The sequence below is a fragment of the Phodopus roborovskii genome, unplaced genomic scaffold (genome assembly GCF_943737965.1).
Source record: "Phodopus roborovskii unplaced genomic scaffold, PHOROB, whole genome shotgun sequence".
Classification (NCBI taxonomy): Eukaryota; Metazoa; Chordata; class Mammalia; order Rodentia; family Cricetidae; genus Phodopus; species Phodopus roborovskii.
The window spans coordinates 20,093,954-20,114,540 of record NW_026126459.1 but is presented as its reverse complement, the minus strand read 5'-3'; the positions used below and the strand labels follow the sequence as shown (position 1 = coordinate 20,114,540).

General features: G+C 45.1%; 1 protein-coding gene across 4 annotated transcripts in view; it reads left to right on the top strand.

Moving 5' to 3' along the window:
* Positions 1-1,426: 1,426 nt before the first annotated feature.
* The window catches only part of Slc38a1 (solute carrier family 38 member 1), a 61,577-nt gene continuing 42,416 nt past the window's right edge, over positions 1,427-20,587 (top strand). Inside the window, exons 1-3 of one of the 4 annotated variants that reach the window (XM_051189744.1) lie at positions 1,427-1,575; positions 1,778-1,855; positions 17,219-17,434. In XM_051189744.1, the coding sequence (XP_051045701.1) occupies positions 17,313-17,434 (122 nt within the window). In that variant the 5' untranslated portion in view covers positions 1,427-1,575; positions 1,778-1,855; positions 17,219-17,312. Of the gene's footprint in view, positions 1,576-1,658; positions 1,856-17,218; positions 17,435-20,587 lie in introns of those variants that run through there. The other 3 variants (XM_051189745.1, XM_051189746.1, XM_051189743.1) reach the window with 3 other exon arrangements.

Below are 20,587 nucleotides of genomic sequence, written 5' to 3'. Positions count from 1 at the left end.
CTGGACTCAGCTGCCCTTCTGTTTGCAATGACTTTCCGGTTTGCAGGCATGTTAAAGACCACGCCTTCTACTTGCTTCTCTGGAAGCCAGTGTTTAACTAATTGCGACCATTTACTGCCATTGGAAGGGAGCAAGACTTTTCGTCACTAAGGAGCTTAAATCTTGGTTGTCCTCTCATTTTTCCAGTGGAAAATGAAAATCTGTAACCACTGCAAAACAGCATTACTCATCTGCTTGACAGGCTCCAGGTAGACTCATTTTTAAATTATGATTCAACCGCCGTTTTCTTGTTTCGATGGAACAGAAAGATGGAGCTGAAATTGCTAACGTTTTGTTGATGGCTAACTTTATGTTTAAAAGTTTAAAATCTCTGTTTAAGAGAAGTATGAAGCAAAATTAAACCTCCAAATGTTAAGGGCCACTAAGGGTTAATTTTTTATTGCTGGCTCTGCTTCTGTAAACAAGCTTGCAGGAGAACAAATTGTAACTTTGTATTCTTTGCCTTCATAAACCCCTGGCAGAGGTGGCTGGGTGCTGCTTTCCGGAATCCCCACCCGGCGCCAGTATCTGAATAAAAAGCCTCTTCTTTGTTAAAATTTATTAATGGTCGAACTGCGGAATCTCCGACCAGACCAGTAACAGGATCCATCGAGTGAGAGGGGCTCAGGTTCCATCCTGCAGACACCGCGGCGGTGGTGGTCTCATTGGCTGGCTCGCAGGTGGGATTTCCTGTCGCCATTTTAAGGAGAAGAGACTGTGCCAGCCAGTGCCTATTCAGTTAAGGGGCTGCACCTCAGACAAAGAGGGGGGCAGGAAGAGGAACCCTGTTCCCCTTCTCTGGCCCATCAAGGGTAGCGTCACGTGGCTGGGGCATCAGGGCCATTGGCGTAGACCCCTTGGGTCATTGTCACACCCAGCGCCCCAAGGGGGTCTCTAGTGCTGCTCTAGGAGGACTGCAGGTGTCGCGGTGGGAGAGGGGAAGCGCCTTAGCCGCTGGCTCGGGACACCAGGTTTCCAAAGGTGTCCCAGCGTCCCATAGACCGCCACCGCCTCAGGGTCGCTGGGCTACCCTCACGCTGAGCCCTTCCCACAATGCAACTCCGCTCGCTGCGGCCCTGGCGTACCCCAAGAGACAGCCCCCTGCCACCGCCTGGGCGAGTGATCCGCTCCACCTCCAACCCCGAGGGTGCGGGTGCGGCAGCTGTGGCCCCAGCTGAGTCCCCGGGAGGACGCGGGCAGGTACTGGGCGGTGCGCAGGCTCCTAGCTCGGGCAGGCAGCATCTGCGCGCTGGTCTTGCATCGCTCGCACTGTACTTCGTGGATGCTCGGTTTCCGCCAACCAGGGACGCTGCGTTGTCCTACAGCCAGGGAGAGAGGCTCGAAGGTGCGGCGACCAGAGGCATGTGACCCACACCGCTCCGCCACACGCAGCTCAGCTCGTAGGGCGCACGGGAAGGGAGGGATGATGGTCTGAAAGGCCGTGCTCCTGTCCCCAAACTGCAGAAGCAAAAGGGCGTCGCGCCCTGCGGTAGCCAATGAGTCAGGCTGGAGCCTCTCCGCGCCAGGCGTGTGGATGTAAGTGTGAGGTTGGCGGGCAGAGTGTGGGTGGGGGGGAAACTCTGATGCAATCAGCCCCGGGAGGAGGAGAGCCCGGACAGCCTCGGCCACGCCACTCTGCCTGAAGGTCGCCGGCAACCCGGCCCTTCACTTTCCTCCGAAACCCGCCAAGACGATCCTCCCCGCCCAGCCTTGCTGACGAGGTACTACCTTTCCCTAGCCAGACCTTGACACAAAGGACATCTAACTGCCGGGGACAGCGGACACTTTGGCGGCGCCTTCCCCTTTATTTCTCGAGGTAAGGTGCGTTCGGAGGGCAGTGGGAGCGGCGGCGTGGAGGGGAGGGGAAGCGACAATGCGGACATCCTCCATGTCTCGTGGACCCAGGCACAGCATGGCGGTGCCCTTCCCCGAACGCAGGGACCCCGGATTCTACCGTTTGCGCACCGTGGCTTACTTTTAGTACTTTTATTTTTTTCATGATGGTGGAGTGTGGCACCAGATCTAGTTCCATTTTCGAGGTTTAGGGGTCAAGCATGCGATGAGAGGGACGGAAGGTACACCGAGGAGTGAGTCAGTCTACATCTCGGAACCCTCTAGGGCCTCCGGCTGCCCAGCGCGGTAAACAGGTGCACGTTGGCTGCACCTCCTCGTGCTCGGCCGGCCCCTGTCTCTGCTCCGATTAATGGGAGGATGCTGGCAGTGACTCACTTTCCTCCTGCCCTGGAGGTTCTTTCCCGAAGAAGAGCCGGTGATAGGCTACTTCCTTTGCGAGAGCCGGGTCCACCAGGGCGGGAGAACAAAAGGCCACTGCTTGCGCAGGACCCGGAGCCTGGTGCCCTGGTCTCCCCTCCCCCGCACCTGGCCCCAAACATTGCGGCAAAAGGCTTTTAAACTGGCCGGCTCCACGCGAGGAGGAAACGCTCCCGAGATCTGGTGTAGCTCGCCCTCACCCACCAGACAGTCCGGCTCTAGGCGCGGGGTTCCTCCGCACCCTTGTGAACAGAGCGCGGTCCTCCCCGGCGCATCGCCCGCCGCCTGGTTTCGGCCCAACTGTGCTCTCACTACACACGAGTGCATATGGCGGCAAAAGGAATTTCGCGGTAAGCGCGTCACGCCGTGGACTGCCTTTCACAAGCTGCCTCGGGCCGAGGAAGGTAGCGCTTACTCCGGTCCTTTGTGTCTCGCTCTGCTGCATGGACCCGGCCTTTCGCTAGCCTGTTCCTTCGGTGGAAAACACACTGGTTTTGGGGATCTCGTACTATTCTCAGACGGATAGACGTGTTGTGCGTGGACGAGACAAAACGATCCACTGCTAGGAAACGGTATGCATTTGCGAGATTTGGCACCTCTGCATGGTTTTGTTAAACATATATATCATACATACATACATATAGAGAGGGGGAAAGAAATGTATGGTTTGCAGAACGCAGGGCCAGTAAGGCTGTAATTTGTCACCTTGATGGAAGAAACGGTGCTGCAACTCGTGCTTTTTCTGACGTCAGAAGGACAACGGAAATAAAACCTGAGCTGGCTGGCCTCATTGTCAAATAACTCACCCTATGGGAAATTGGCAAGTCCCGCCACCCATCTGGTATGGCCTCCCGACCTCAGCCTTCAGATGACTTAAATGACTGTGCTGTTTAGTTACTTAATTCTCACCGTGTGGCTGGAAGCAATGGAAAAGCAGCCTAGTTTGATTGAGGTATTAATCTTAACAGGTCTTTAAAAAAATTTTTTTTAGCCAGGTGCTGAATTTAGTGGATGCTGTGTAGCAGGCAGCAACTAATCAGATCAAGTTCCGGCTCCTTTGCCATGTCCATTATCACCAGGAAACAGGCTACGGATGAACGAATACAGAAATGCCAGGTGTTCAGGCTGTGAAGAAATAAGACAGGGTCATGAGACCCGAGGATGCTTGTGATAAGGCGACCCATTGGGAGGAGCTGTGTGAGAGGTGACAGTGTCTTCCTCTCTTAATGAGGAGAAAAGATACACTCTCTGAATCATTAGGGATAGATTTTAGAAGAAACAGTGTTAGCTGTACCCAGGGGTGACTATAATTCAGAGATAGACAAGTAGATCTAAAGATACTTTTGAATCTTTAAACTTTTGCTGCTTATGTACATTTTTACCTTGCTTTGTGATGAAGGGAGCATGGGACTTAACCCTGGCACCTGCTACCGTGCTCACTCACTTTCCTCCTCCAATGCCAGGGACACAAGGATTGTTTAAATACATTTTTGCTGGGTTGTGACCTTGGCCAGGCAGCTCACCCAGCCCTTTACAGTACCATAGATCATCTCTCCTTTTCCTTTACCCATAACCCTTTCCTCTTCTCTTAAGTTTGAAACATTTTAGTCCTTCTGATCTGTTTTTCTTTCTCTTACCTCAGCTCTCACTTTTGAGCAGTAACGAGCCATTGAAACTGCCCCTCACTTGTCATTGTGTCTGCAAATGTGCAAGCCCATCAAGTAAATCCTGGCAATGTAGGGATTGTGAGATGGGAGGTGCCTTGAGTGTCTCTGTGTTCGGGAGTGAAGCAGTCAGCTAAGGCAATGTAACAGCTGCCCAGTTGTTCCTATCCATATTAAACACAGCTGCCCTAGCTCAATCTGGGCACTTCCAAGAGTCTTATGTTTTATTCTGTTTTAAAAATTGTTCACATTTTGTAGAGCCCTCACTCTCCAGTGAGTTCCCACCTGCCCACCTTTGCCAGGTGCCCAGAACTGTCACAGTCTGACCCCTTACCTCTTTCTACCTCTCCCAAATGACATTCTCTTTCACCCAGGGCACACGGCTAATCCACCTGCCCCCAGGTACTTTTCTGCCTCAAAGGCTATTTAGCTTCCAGACTAGAATGCCTCCTGAAGTCTTGTATATTTGTGACAGCCTAACCAGGGTCCTATTTTTCTGCCCCTTAGAAGTGCTTAGTGACCACCTTCAGTGATATTTTCATAAGATCTTTCACTCCTGGTCAGTCTCACTTCCAGCAGTGGGAGGTAGACGGCAAGGCTTAGCTGCTAGATTAGTCTTCTTGGCCGGCTGCAACTTAATGGCCTAGGGAACTTGGGGCACATCGTTGAGTTTCTCTGTGCTTCAGGATCCCCCCCTCCCCCCGCGCCATTTATTAAACGAGGATGATGCCAGTGGTCATTAATGAGTTATCCTAGAGATGATGGAGATGAGGTTACTCACACATTCTTATTTGTACGATTTGATGGCTTGGTTATTGGTTTTCTGGTGATTATGGGGTTTAAGCCAGTCAATTAATGGTAGAGGAATTCAGTTACTGAGAAGCCAGTATGGCTTGGGGGCAGGGTGGTACTATAGTGAAAGTCTCCTTGCCAGCGAGGTTGCAATAACTGGGCAACTCAGTCAACAGGTAGAGACGCCTCACTGTTTCCATCCAGAGCTGTGAAGATACAATGAGAACCAGCCAGGGGACTCTTTGGCTAAGTCAGGCCTATTTAGTCTAAGTTCACTGCCAATTGAAGACTTGAAGAAAGTCTTAGTGGTTCTCAGCCCAGCTCCACAGTTGACTCAACCTGTGTCTTTGAAAATCTACCAAGGCACCGACTCCATCTCCAAAGATAGACCGGACAGGAGAATGAAAAGGAAACAAAGCCCAAGCAAACAAAACCAGGAGGGGTAGTGGTTTAGATTTAAGGCAGAGTACACAGACCTAGCATCAGAGATTAGATGAGGGTGTCTGGGTGTCGCCTGATGCAATCTTAGCAGTGTGAAGCTATATAAGCTTGACTGGCTTTTACCTCAGATTTTACCAAACCGCCCAGGTGCTGACATCATGGGGCTGTAGCCTCAGGTTACAATACGTGGCCTGTATTATTCCCAGGCCTGGAGGCCCTTCCAGCGAGACAGCCAGGATCACATGAAGATGTAATGTGAGGATCTCAGTTTCCATCTCTTGCAGTGGTGAAGGCGGCTGGAAAGGAAAAGGAAAGGGATAGGTGGCCTGAGGTGTGGAAGGAGAGGGGCTGATGAGAGGGCAGAACTGAGAAAAGTTGCCTTTAAGTCATTTTTTGTTGTGATTGCAAATTGATGATGGGCGCGTGTGTGATGGCCTGATTTGTGTGAGTTACACTTTTAACATTGTTTGAGTTAATTGCTGGGTAAAAATTAGGATGCCACTTTACACACATATTTCCATCATTCCTTTTAAACAAATGTCAGTGGCTGTGGTGGTACATGCCTTTATTTCCAGAACTCTAGACTAGGCAGAAGTAGGCGTATCTCTGTGAGTTTGAGTCCAGCCATGGCTACTTGATAAGGCCTTATCTCAAACTAAATGAAAACCCTAAAAATCGGGTTTATTCCTGCTGCTGGTTGGAGAGACTTGTATAGGGCCAGTGTTCTCCAGCTCTGTGAGCCTATGCTGTGGTGCTCATCTTCCTTTCATGCCTAGACAAACTAGGTGCATTTGATCTGAGCCTTTAATCTCAATCTGTAGACCTGAAGACTGACTTTCAGGTAGACTCCCTGAAGAGCACTTAAAATATCCTAGACCCATGGAGGATGAGGTCAATCTTGATCTCTGATTTCCGTGTGTGTGTGTGTGTGTGTGTGTGTGTGTGTGTGTGTTTGTTTCCCGGTTGGTTCCTATGTGCAGCTAGAATGACAGCTACTAGTTTTGAGTCAGCTGTTAAGAAGTGGTATCCGTAGGTTCATCTGCGCAGTTAAAGTTGACCTGGAAACAGCCAGATCAACCGGAGGATGTGAGAACTGGGAGAGAGCTTGAAAGACCACCAGTTCCTTCGTCCTCCAGAGACCCAGATAGAAAAAGGAATTGTTCACTTTCTGCACCATCGTGTGATGTTTGCATGACAAAGTGTCTTGGGGACTTGTTCCTCTTTTCAAATTAAGGTACATATTTAAAGATATCCTTGTCAAAGTGCTCTACTTTTCACGTTCTACTTTGTGGTGCTTTTCAGCCCTGTGCATTTGTTGTTCCTGGGGCATTTTGTTAGGCCTTGGCATAGGAGCTCAACTAGGGGTTAAATACAGCACAATTACTGCCTACAGCTTTTAGTACAAGGATGATCAACACAACAAAACACACACATATGCAAAGAGCAACACTTTTCTTTAGAGTGTCCCAAATTGTTTTTGATTCCTTATATTTTTCTAATATTCTAAAAATCCATGTGTTCTAGAAATCAATTTCAGTTAATGGGAGTTTTAGTTGTAATATGTTCACATTAGTGTACTCACTGTTCTCATTAAACTTCAACTATATACAATTTATTATTATTCTACAGTAGTATAGCATCTGTTTTCCTACATCCAATGTTATATGCTGACTTGACTTCCAGAGTTTGTATCTCAAAGAAATCAGTACCGTTTTGGAATGTAAATATGAATATTAATTCACAGATAACATTACTTGGGTATATTGAAAGCAGGAACTTGGGTGATACTGTGGGGACCTGAACAGTTATAGAATGGAGCAGTAGGAACAGGTCCTGGGACACAGTGGATAGGATAGAGTACAGTGGGCAGTCTGTTCTAAATTACTGCTATGTCTGCAGGGACTGGCGGGGCTTGTTCTGGGTGAGCCTTCTTTAAGACTGGGCTGGTATTTCATCATCATGCTGCCATTTTGAACCAGATCCCATCCCCTTTGCTGTGGAGATTTAGTGCCATTTCCAGCATGGCCTACGGGAAGCCTGCAATGACCCTTTGTATGTGGTAACCAGAAGCGTCTCCAGGTTTTGTCAAATATCTCCCTCCTGATGGGCAAATTGCTCCCAGTTGAGACAGACAGCTTTGATACACTCTCGTCTCTGGACTTTTAGAAACAACACATTCCAGCACAGTGGCAGGATATGATGAAAATACCTTCAATTATGTTGCACTCGATGGTTTTAAATGTATTTTCACATCTGTCCCATACAGATTCAACATGAAAGAAATGGCGCAAGTTCATGAAGGTGAAGGAGGGCAGCTTGTGCTGCTTCACATTCTTGTTTTTATTTATGTTTTCTGGAGAAACTGTGCTTCTTAGGATCATTGTATGTCTGCAGATTTAGCTTTAAAAAAATTACATCATTTTGAGTGTTAACAAACATTTACTATGCTATGTTCCTATGATGTTACATACATGTGCTACCTTGATACTTCTCCCCCATAAAACTGAAATTGAAAAACCAAAAGGCATTATTAAAATATTTGAGTCCTCAATCTAAGCCAGAGAGTAATCTGCATAACAGGTATGTATGAATTCATCACAAATAAATAAGCATAGGTCAGTCACTAGAGATAGTTTTACAGAAGAGGTTGGCTTGACATTCTTAGTAAAAACAATAAAAGCAAAAGTCTTTTGAAAGCAAGGTCCTGTTTGAGTTTGCACAGGTGTGGTGGAAAGTGGGAGAGACTGTGGCCAGGACCCCGTGGGAACTGCCTGGGAGCAGACCCGCTGTAGGATGCACAGTCCCAGCACAATGGAAGGGAAAGCAAGGAGACAGCTAGGGGCTAGCAAGGCTTTGAATTCTAGGATGCAGAAATCACATCTGTGCACATTTGGAACTGAAGTCATGATGGCGGTAGGGAAGAGAAAGGTGCAAGGCAAGTGTCTTTCACAAGAATTCTTTTCTACAGTTGGGAGAGCGGAGGGCCCCAGAGGTGGCATGGAGAGGAAGGTGGGAAAGCTAGGAGAGTGTAACAGTGAGGAGTGGAGGGAAGGGATGGGGACCTTTTGAAGGAAAACAGGCAGGCCTTCATGATGGATTTGGTAGGTTGCCTTAAAGTGAAACAGTTGATTAAAGTGAAAAGGTTGCAAGTTTGACTGAAGTCAGGTGATGTGATATATTCAGCCTCCTTTCTGCAGTGGCTGTGGTGACAGCAAACATCTGTGTGGACAGGTCTAGCAAGCAGCGAGACACTTAAAGAATTTATGGAAATTTCTGAGCAGGAAGAAACTGACAGATCTGCTCTCCTCCCGCACCCTCTCTTTATAGATTGAAAAAGAAAGAAAGACATCATGTTTTATGTTGAGGGTCATGGTCATTATCAAGTAGATTTTGGAAGGGAAAATCCTTTTGTTGTATAGCAAAGGGATTAAAGACTGGGAAAGGAGATCTGAAAGATGCTCATGGGATGAAACCTTGCACTCTGATGGGAGTTTGGAACATGCAGCTCTGGAAGACCAGAGTCAGAGAATGGCCCCTTCCCTTAGGGCAGTCAGAGGAAGGCAGCTGGTGAGCAACTGAGAAGCAGGCAGGAGGGGAAGCAGCCAGAGGCAAGTTGAGAGGTCACAAGTCAAAGAGAAAGAAGGCTGAAGAAAGCCTATTTAGCTCACCAGAACCAGAACCAGGCAGGCACTATGAGTAAGTACAGTGCATGGCTGCACCATGGCGTTTATGACTGTGCCCACCAGTGTATGTCATCTGGAAAGAGGAATCTTAATCGAGAAAAGGCCTCCATAAGAGTGGCCTGTGGGCAAGTCATGTGAACATTTTCTTGACCAAGTTGCTTTTGGTCATGGTGCTTTATCACAGTAAAAGAAACCCTAACTAAGACAGTAACTATATGACCAGGGTAATAGTGTATCTTCATTTCTTTGATGGGGAAGCTGAGGCAAAAGAAGGTGGAGCAAGAATTTGCTGGTCAAATCTGACAATAGGGGAGTAGGGAAGACGAGGTCAAGTATGTTAGAGGTAGTTGGAAGCAACACGCAGCTCTGGACAGGTTACGTGGCAGGTACAGTGTTCTGGGAGTCCAGGACAGAAGCCAGGAAGCCAGAGGACGGAGGGTACATGGTTCTAGTGAAGCTCCAAAGGTTAGCGTTGGCTGATCTGGGACCTTAGACAAGAGGAAACACTTGATTCTGAAATGTGTTTGCTCTCACTCTGGTCTCAGACCGTCTCTATTGTTGCCTGACTCCCAAGGATCCCAAGATTTAAAGGTCTCTATTGTCAACATTAAACTTTAATGGAAGTAGCATATGCATCCTAATACTTATTTGTTTTGTTTATATTTAGAGTGTGCATGTGTGTGTACAAGCAGTGTCGGGTGTGGTGCCATGGCATGCGTTCAAGAGTCAGAGGACAGCATTTGAGAGCAAGTTCCTTCCACCATGCAGATTCAGGATCAGACTCAGCTCATTAGGCTTGGCAAGCGTATTAATCTGCCTAGCCATCTTGCTGGCACTAGATCTTTGAGTTGTTTTCTTTTTTAAAAAAGATTTATTTATTTTATTATATATACAGTGTTATGCCTGCAGGACAGAAGAGGGCACTAGACCTCATTCTAGGTGGTTGTGAGCCACCATGTGGTTGCTGGGAATTGAGCCTCTGGAAGAGCAATTTGTGCTCTTAACCCCTGAGCCATTTCTCCATCCCCAATCTCTGAGTTTTTTAAAGATTTGTTTTTATTGCTTAATTATGTGTATTGTGTGTCTGTGTATAGCTGTCTGCATATATGAGTGCAGTGCCATAGGAATCCAGAAGAGGGTGTCACATCCTTTGGAGCTGTGTCCTGATGTAGGCTCAGAGCCTTTGCTGGGTCATCTCTTCAGCCCCAGATTTTTGTTTTTATTTGCTTATTTGTTTGTTTATTATAGTTTTGCATTAGATAGGGTCTCACTGTGTAGCACTGGCTGGGCTCACTAACTGTGTAGACAAGCTGAACTTGCAGCAGTCCTCTGCCTTGGCCTCCCTGTGCTGAGATTACAAAGTGTGCCCTATTCTGGGTTCATAAAGATCAGATTCTGTGTGTAAGGGTTACTGAGGATGGCTATCTACTGTGTGTGTGTGTGTGTGTGTGTGTGTGTGTGTGTGTGTGTGTGTGTGTTTGTTTTTGGTTTTTTGGGTTTTTTTTTTTCTTGTTTTATTTACCTAGTGATATGTGACATTGGCTTATTACCTTTAATTAAGATAACCCAACTAAAAGATGGGTTATATATATGTTATAATGCCATTTAAGATGACATGATAGTTAACTTGTTTAGTCTATCTGAGGTGAGGCCTTTTGAAATGAACCCATGATGGCATGTGGATACTTATCACTGTAGTGTAAGTGCAGAGATCTGGAACTCTCAAGTGTGTAAACAGACTCAATTAGTGCTGAGAAGAGGCAGCCAGGAAGAATAAGACCATTGTCTGCCTTCCTGCCTGCCTGTCTGGTGTGTGTGTGTGTGTGTGTGTGTGTGTGTGTGTGTGTGTGTGTATGCTCGCGTGCATGTGTGAGTGTGTAACTGTTTCCACATCCATCCAGTCAGTAGACACATCCCTGGTTTTGGTGTCTTGCCTATTAGAATAATGCAGCAATGAACACGTGAGTGCAGATATCCTCAAGATGTGGTGATTTCATTTCCTTTGGGTGTTTGCCCAGAAGAGGGATTGCTAGGTCATATGGTGGTTCTGGTTTTAATTTCTTTGGAATTGCGATGTAAGTTTCCACCTACAGTATACAAGGCCTCTCTGTCTCCACACCCTCACGGACGCTTGTTATCTCTTGAGTTTTTGCTGAGTGCCATCCTAAGGGGTGTGAAGTTGTAGTTCCTCTGTGGTTTTTACTTGCATTCCCAGTTATTAGTGATGCTGAGTACTTTTTGTGTCTTGGGTAGCTATTGGCATGTCCTCTTTGTTAACACTTCCTTAAACTGCTGACTTAGCTGTTATCGTTGATTCCAGGTGCTGAGCTAGGATACCTACCAGCTGTTGACCTAGGATGCCTACCAACTGTTAAGCTAGGATAACTACCAGGTGTTGACCTAGGATATCTACCACCTGTTGACCTAGGATACCTACTGGCTCTCAGTTAGGATACCTATGATCATATTAGTTCTTCATAATAAAAACAAAACATCAGGAGAGATGGTTTAGTAATTAAGAGCACCGACTTTTCTTCCAGAGGACCCAGGTACCAGCACCACAGGGCAGCTGATAATTATCTGTAATGTTGAGCTGGCCAACACATCACCTCATATTAGCACTAAGCATATTAGTACTGTCCCCAGTGTAAGTAGTGTGCTCCTCACCATCATCCCCCAGTTTAAGAAACTCTCTACAGGTCCTATTCTTCCTCCTTTTTCTTTTCTTTATATCATTCTGTCCTCATGCATACAATACATGTACATGTATATTTCTGAAATCTTCCTGGATTTTGTCTTTGTTCTGTTAGTTTGATCTCTGATCCTCAATGTTTTATTGTGTACTAACGTCTTATGTGGGATGGTCTTGTGTGCTTAAACAGGGTCTGTGTGGCTTGAGCCTGATGAGTTTATCTGATGAGGTATATTCCCTCCTAATACATAACAGAATACAGTATTATGTATTTTACATCAGTGCTATGCTAAAATGTACCAAGATAATAATCCTTGCCTCAAGATCAAGGATTCTTGTGGTAAGGATAAAAAGTGCTCTGTGTTGAGTAAGCTATGATTTGTAATTATTTTAAATGTGGAGATGTAGTAACACAGGTTAACATTAAGATCCTCATGTGTTTTTTCTTTTATTTAATTAATTGTATAGTCTGTTGTTTGTGTGTGCGTACGTGCACATGTGTGTTTATGTATATGCACAAACATGTAGAAGCCAAAAGTATACATCAAATGTTATCCTCAATCATTCCCCATTTTATACTTAAAAAAATGTATGAATTTATTCATGTGCATGCGTGTGTGTGTGTGTGTGTGTGTGTGTGTGTGTGTGTGTGTGTGTACACATGCCACAGCAAGCATGTGGACTTCAGAGACAACTTGTGGGAATTGGCTGTCTCCTTCCACCATGAGGGTCCCAGGCATTGAACTCAGGTCATTAGGCTTTGGTGGTGAGTGTCACCTTGACCTACTTACCCATGACCTACTTTCCCTCTTTGGGCCATCTTCTTATATTCTGAGACACGGTATCTCATTGGACCTCAAATTTACTATTTCCACTAGACTGGTTGGCCAGTGAGCCCAAGGATACATTAATTTCCTTCCTCTCCCTCAACTCCTGAACCCAGCATTGGGGTAATAGGCAGTCTGCCCGGCTTTCACCTGGACAATGGGGACATGAACTTGGGTCCTCATGCTTATGCAGCAAGTCCTTTATTGACTGAACCATCTCCCCAGATCCTGATGGTTTTTTGTTTTGTTTTGTTTTGTTTTTTGTTTGTTTGTTTTGTTTTTCCCATTTCTTTTGAATCAAAGGCTCTCTCTGGTAGCACAGACTGGTCTCACATTCACTATCCTTGCTTTAGTACCCCACATTTCAAATCACATGCGTGTGCTACTACCTTAATGCTGGTAGCTCTTATCATCCAGGGAAACTATAATTGCTATTTTTTCTTAAATCCAACCTGTACTTCTTATCTCTATTGACTGAGTGTGTTACTTCTACCAAAAGTCTCAATTCTGGCCCCATCTCTACCTGTCAATCTCTCCATCAAGCATCTGAGCATCATTAGTGAGAGATTGGGCACCATTGGGTGGTATTTCATACTGTTGGGTACCATTGGGCACCATTGCATACCTTTGGGTATCACTGAGCATCAAGCCATTAACCAGGCATTAGCAGTGATCATGTAGATTTGTGTTTGTTGACAGAACTCAGGGTAGAAAATTACACCTTAAATGAAAATGAATATATTTTTTAAAAATTCAGAGCCAAGTACGATGAGGCCCTAGTGTAATGTCTGCAGTGGAAAGTAGAGGGAGAAGGATTCTGAAATTCAAGGGTGTCCTCAGACAGCCTAGACTATGTGAGACTGTTTCAAAGCAAAGCAAACTAAAAAAATAAAATAAAAAATGAAAACACTCTCGAAGGGGGAAAAAAAAAATCTCTTCCTGGTGATGGTGGCACACATCTTTAATTCCAGCACTCGGGAGGCAGAGGCAGGCAGGTCTCTGTGAATTCGAGGCCAGCCTGGTCTACAGAGCAAGTTCCAGGACAGCCAGGACTGTTACACAGAGAAACCCTGCTTCCAAAAACAAAACAAAACACAAAGATAGAAAGAAAGAAAATCTCTCAATGGACTGTCTGAATCTCATTTTCTTGACTGTGTACATTTTCATTTGTAGTCATCATTTATTTGACAGGTTTACTGGGGGTGCCCTTGTGAGAGGCAGCATCTCCACAAAAGACTGGACAACCTACAGTGACTTACTGACAGCAGCGTAACTGCTTGCCGAGACAACAGATCACCGTTAGATGTGTTTTCTTTCCTTTGTAACGTCGTATTTCTTACAAAACCTTTATTATTTATTATCAAGGGACTGACTTTTCTTCTGCATATGCATGTATGCATATATTCTATGTGTATGTGTGTCCATGTTCCTGTGTGTGCAGGAGTGTGGATGCTCCTGTGTTCATGCTCCCTCGAATGCATGTGGAGATCAAAGGTCAGCCCCCCCACCTCAACCCCCACCCCCAGTTTGAGTTTCAGGGATCCAACTCTGGGACGACAGACACAGCCAGTGTTCACAGCTCTTCCCTGAGGACTGGGGGGCTTGAATTTGGGTTCTTGTGATTTACTCCTGAGCCATGTCCCTGAAACGAACAGCTCAGCAAAACCACTTGTGCCCTTCAGAACCCTTACAGTCTGGTGCTCCGTGAAAAAAGTAGGTTAAAAACAATCTAAAATCTTCAGTGTTAAATCAAGGGGAAGTTGTGGGGGTAGAGGTAGAAAAAGAGACAAGAAAGAAAGGAATGAAAATGAGGAGGAGGAAATGAGCGAGTTTCGGTGGCCTATTTTTAGGTGGCAGGCTTTCTTTTATGTTTGTTCTAGAGGCTCTACATCAAGTGTATATTACTCTCAGGGGAAAAAAGGAAGATTCATGGTCCAGTCCAACTAACTTTTCTATAACACTGTTTGTCCCAGATCCTGTTTTTAAAACTTTATCATCACTTTATTCTCGATTACTGATAATTTGAGCATCAGGTATTTCCCAAGTAAAGCCCAAGAGAGATGAGAGGCATGATGGACTTTGTGCTTTTCCATTCCTTCTCCAGTTTTCATCTTCAAGAACCTGTTAGGCTTCCTTTTATATCCTCGACAACCTCCTTAAGAGAGGAAGGAGCCTCAGTTGAGGAACTGTCTCCATGAGATCCATCCCATGGTTGGTGGTGTTATTCCTGGGCTGGTCCTGGGCTCTGTAAGAAAGCAGGCTGGCTGAGCAAGCCATGGGAAACAAGTCAGTAAGCAGCACTCCTCCGTGGCCTCTGCATCAGCTCCTGCCTCCAGGTTCCTGCCCTGTTTGTGTTCCTGCCCTGACTTCCTTCAGTGATGAACAGCAATTTGGAAGTGCATGCACACACTGAGAGATATAAAAGATTAACTTCTGCTCTTACAAAATCCCTGCCGGGTACCCCACTACCTTCTAGTTTGGAAAGAAAAACTTCTCAGTGCAGATTAGAAATTCCATCCCCTTTTCTCTGGCGTGTAGCCTCACTTCGGTAGCCTATCATGTAGTTTTAGAAACAAGAATGAATGTCACGAATTTAGAAATTACCCAGCCTGCTTTGTAGCCAGTTTTCATTAAAGGGGCCCAGAGGTGAGAGTGGATTCAGCCTCTTGAATGCACTCAGTTTTGCCCAGAGAAGACAGGGATGACCATACCGCTATCTGAAGACCCCAAAGCAGTCAGAGCTGGACTCAGCTGCACCTTCCTGGCTTTCTGACTTCCCAGAGGTGCCTGGTGTGGAAGGCCCGTGCAGCAGAAGGGAGAGGCTCCCAGAACCTGAGATACTACAGTTTGCTTATGCTTAGTTTAAACACCTGACACCAGAGGAATTGCCTTCTACATGGGAGACCTGGAAGGCAAAGGACAACCGTGTGGTTTCCATGTGCCAAGAGATTACACCTCAAATTGTGTTATTCTAGGTACTTCAGCGGGTTCATTAGAGATCAGTGGATAAAATGCTTCTTGGCCTGTGCCTCCGGAACGCCTGCATAGGAGTATCAGATCTCACTTAACTAGGTCACGTTCCTCTTGGTATTCAGGGTCAGACAATACATCAGATGTTCTCAAGGAAGTAGTCCGTAGAAAATTTGTTTATTTGTAGTAACTTCTTTAAACTTCAATTTTTTTTTACATTCATCTAATTTTTTTAGAGTTTCATACATGAATAATTGTTACTTACATAATCTCTCCTACCCTCTCCCCCTTCAGCCACTCCTCCCATGTCCCTTACTCCTCAAATTTATGACCTCTTTAATTATTACTGTTGTACACATATGTGCAAATGTAAATACAACCTGCTGTGTCCATTTAGTGCTGCTCATATATATGTGTTCATGGTTGACCACTGGGGTTGGATAATGTTTTGGGAGCGGGACACTGGTCCCTGGGGGAGACTGACTTTCCCTCACTCCTCTTCATCTAAGCCACTTTTTTGGGGGGGCTGTTGAACAACCCTTTCACAGGGGTCAGATATGGGATATCCTCCTACCTGTCAGATATTTTTATTACGATTCATAATAGTAGCAAAATTGCAGTTATAAAGTGTTGAGGACACAGTTTAATGGTTGAGGGTCCCCACAACATGAAGAACTGTGTAAAAGGATCACAGTGTTTGGAAGGTTGAGAACCATTGCTCTAGCACTACATTCTAGGGGCATGTCCTTTTGACATGCTACGACATTCCAAGATGTCCTTGAAGTGACACTTGAATAACCTAATGAGGCAGCCATGCGCACAGGACTTCTCCTCTCCTCCTCTTTGTGAAGCAGAGTCCTGCTACATAAGTGTAGATTGTCACTCCGGCAGGCCTGTGCCTCCACCCCTGTTTGGCGTAGCACTTGAAGTTCCATTTGCCTTTGTGGCCATCCTTTTGGCTTCTGCTGCAGTGTCCCCAAACTCTCTCCCATTCGTTCTGTCAGTGGTGCCTTAGAAATTGATGCCACAGCCGCCCATCTCTGGTTGTCTTTAATGTCTGACGAGAAAATGGTGTAGCAGGTGGATTAACCAAAATCCTCTGACTCAGTTTTTAATTCCCTAATTCCCCAACATGGAGTGATTTCATTGAAGAGATTGATTTAATCTCTTGCTGTTGACGTATAAACTATTTGCTAAATTCCAAAATAAAATTCGTCCAGGATGTAGACTGATCCCCGGGGATGCCACTTAATGATTTGCATTCTTACTCATCTGGGATTGCCTCACGGGATGAAGGCGCATGTGCCTGCAGTCCAGACCTCTGTGCCCTGCGAGCAAGCACATGAAGATCACTGAAATCACTTTCCTTCGATGGCTGATTTGTCACATTTTAAGTCATTTGTTTATTTATGGTTGGGGCACGTGTGTGCCACAGCACACATTGGGAAGTCAAAGCTATTGCCAGGTTGATTCTTTCATCTTACTGTGTGGGTTATGAGAATTGAACTTGGATCCTTAGGCTTGGTGGCAGCAAGTGCCTCAACTTGCTGGCCTTACGCTCTCATTTTTAAGCCCGGGTTCATAAAAGAGTGTATGTTTCCTGTCACTAACATGAGGTTTCTTTAAATGAGAGCTGAAGATCCTGGGACGTGACTTGCTTTATAGTTGAAAATGGAGGGGGATGTGTAAAAGACATAAGATTCAGAGGTAACCCTGTTTTAGTACATCTGGTAGCAAAATCTTAAGGTGGCATTTTTGCTATTGTTTGTTTGCTTTTAGTGATGATTTGAGTGCTGTCTTTCATCAATTTAAGGATCCTTTAATTTTGCTTTGTTTTAGGGGTCTCAAGAATCCATACTTGCTGTTGTCTACTTCTAAGGACACTAATCGCGGAAGAAGTTTGGACTGACTTTTTGACTGCAGACGCCTGAATATGATGCATTTCAAAAGTGGCCTCGAGTTAACGGAGTTGCAGAACATGACGGTGCCCGAAGATGACAACATCAGCAACGAGTCTAATGACTTCACTGAAGTAGAGAATGGCCAGATAAATAGGTGAGTATTTTTCCACAAGTGTCACTCTGTGAAGCAATGGCTTTAGAAAATTGTTCTGGTTTTCAGTTCTTCTCATGAATTATTCATTTACTAAAGTTATGCTTCATTTGAAGATGCAATTTGAATTTCTTATGTGACATCTGTTGGACATAGTCTGGAATATCAGATGAGGGGAATAGGAAAGTAATTTATTCATCTTTTCAAATTTTTCCATTGAGTCTAATAAAAATGTATAAATACATTGGACCCCAACCAGCCCAGATTTCTCAAAACTCTATGCCTGTGAATTAGACAAGCTATAGAATTTCATCACATCTCATATCCAAATGTGCCATAACCATTGCTATACATTTTAATCAAGAAACTATCCAAGTTGCCTTTGTGTGGTCTTCATACAAATGAGTAAAATCTACAAGGGGATCATCATCATGAACAGCATTTGAACTATGGATTTTAAATAATAATAGCCATCAGTAGGTCCAGATGGCTCTGTGAAAGACTGTGGAAGAGAAATAGTCCATGAGAGAGAAAGTAAGAATATAGAGGGAGGGGAGAGGGCTGGCTGGTTCGGGTCCTTCCCATTCCTGAGTCTAAGACTGTTAAATTACCAGGGAAGAACCAATTTTATTTTTATTTTATTTTAAATGACTTGAGATCATCTTGGGTCATAGTGACTTTTTATATGGTTTTTATTGATCCTTAGCAGGAAGCCTCCCTTCTACAGGAGTTAGGGGCACAATCTCCTAAAATGCTGGAGGAGAGTGGTACTCCTTTAAAAAAGTTTTGGATGTGTGTGACGTCATGGTAAGAATGAACAACCTGCGGGAGTTGGTCCCCTCTTTCCAAATGTGGCACATGCCTTTTACCCGTGGGCCATCTCACCAGTCCTTCAGAACTGTTTATTAGAACACCATCAGTGGTGTACTTTGTGAAGGCTGCAAGGGCACAGGGATGGAAGGGACAGCATAGGCACAAGCAGGCATCTTTGTAAAAGTCATTTCTAACAGTCGGCAGGACATTCTGATGTAGCGTGCCATGGAAAGCCCAACTCAAGGCTGTCATTATTTACACTGTTCCCTTTCCTTCCTGTAGTGATGGTTAAGCCTCCCGTACAGACACTTCCTCATTACTGGCCAAGTCTGTTTACAGTGTTAAGTGGCATCTCTTCATATTGAAATCAAATTTACTTACTTCTTCTACCTTTTTGAGTGGTCTTTAATAGTCTTTAATTATGTATATGAGAATGTGTATGTAGGAGTGTGTGCATATGAGTGCAGTTACCTGTGGAGACCAGAAGAGGGTGTCATTTCCTGTAGCTGGAGTTACCTGCAGTTGTGGGCCTCCTAGCATGGGAGCTGGGAATTGAACTTGGGTACTACTGCAGAAGAGCAGCAAGTATTGTTAGCCACAGAGCATCTCTCTGGCCTCATAACTGCCTTAATATGACTATTATTATTACTATTATTGTTGCTGTTATTATTGCTATTATTTTGATTTTTTGAAACAGGGTCTAGATGTAGACCTGGAACTTTCTATGTAAACCAGGCTGGCCTTGAACTCACAGAGCTTGCATCCATTTCTTGAGTCTAAGTGTTTTGCATATCTCCTGTGGATCCTTAGGCCATAGCTCAAAGCAAACATCCTAAAGTAAGAAAATCTGTGAATCAAGGGACCATCTTGACTGGTCTAAATCTGTCTCTCTTCTCTGTCCCTCTGGGCCTTTGGTTAGAAGTCTGGGCTCTGTTAGTGACATGTCGTTTGTGCACTGTGCTCTTGGGCATTCTCTAACCACTCATTGGGTTTTTAGGTGATTGTCACTTGCAGTAGGTGGAAGGAACACCCATTGCTCGCCAAGACTTGGGCCTCCTGTGGGGTGAGCTCACTTCCCCCACAGATGGTGACGGTGGCTAGCCCACATCTGGTGCAGGAGAGCTGTGGCTGATGTTTTATGGAATTTTTGTCCCACCCTCTCAAACTCAGTGCCTTGCATTTGTTGTTGATATTTTTGTTTTGTTTTAACCTCATTTTATTTCATTCTCTTTACTGACATAATTCAGAAGTCTTGCTTCATTTCTGGCTCTGTTGTTGTTGTTTGTTTTAGCGGTACTAAGAATTGAACTCAGGACTTTGTGTATGCCAGGCAAGAGCCTGACCACTGAGCTAGAGCCCCAGCCCTTCATTTCTGACTCTGACAATTCAACATATGGCAGCATGAAGCAAATAAAAGCAAACAAACATTAAAAAAAAAAAAAAGCAGCCAATTTTATTGACGGCCCCATTGAGTGACCTGCATTTCTTCCTTGGTGCATTCCAGTCTGTCTTTGGTCCCAGCTCTTTGACAGCCTACCCTTTGAACTTCCTGCAGCTAGCTCACTTTGTGGGAAGGTGGGGCCAATTATATCAGTCTAAGAGAACAAAGTCCCCCAAGCTCTGAGCTTCTCCCAGTCAGTGTCTCTTTGTAGGGAACTAAAGAAAACACTAAAGATGGTTGATACTGATCTTGGCTGACATGTCACCTAGTTCATAGCATTGTCTGGAAACTTACCTGGATACAATAACAATCATTTCTGAGGTTTAATTAATCGCATTCAAACAATGCTTGTTATTATTCTAGGCCAGTTAGCTCTTTTATGCCCTAAGTTTTGCCTGATAGTGAAGAGCTTAAGCTTCTAAATCGCCAATTAGACCTTTACCAGAGACATTTTCATCTATGTGTGTAACACTGAGTGTTTGGTTTGAAACTCCACCTCACCGCCCTCCCCTCTCCAAACCCTGCCACCCCGTCCACTCCTCCTCCAGTTGCTCAAAACCATGCCTACGGGGCATTTAAGAGCTGGTCCTCAGACCTGCCACATGCCCCTCCCCCCATCACTCAGAAGTTGCTTTGTTCGGATTAAACCAGATCTTATTAATTCAGTCTGATCTGATTTACTGCCTCGGCTTAGAGACTTAATATTGGGGTACAGAAAACCTTTCCCGAGGAGCTGGTTAAAGTGCAGGTTCTCCTTAAGGAAGTCCAGAGTGGGTCCTGAGTTTAGATTTCTAGCAAGCTAGAGAAGAGATGCTCCTACTGCTCTTTGGAAGCCAAACTGAGTAGCCAGCCCTTAATGCATCGTGATATTACTGTACTTACTACTTACCACCATACCTGAC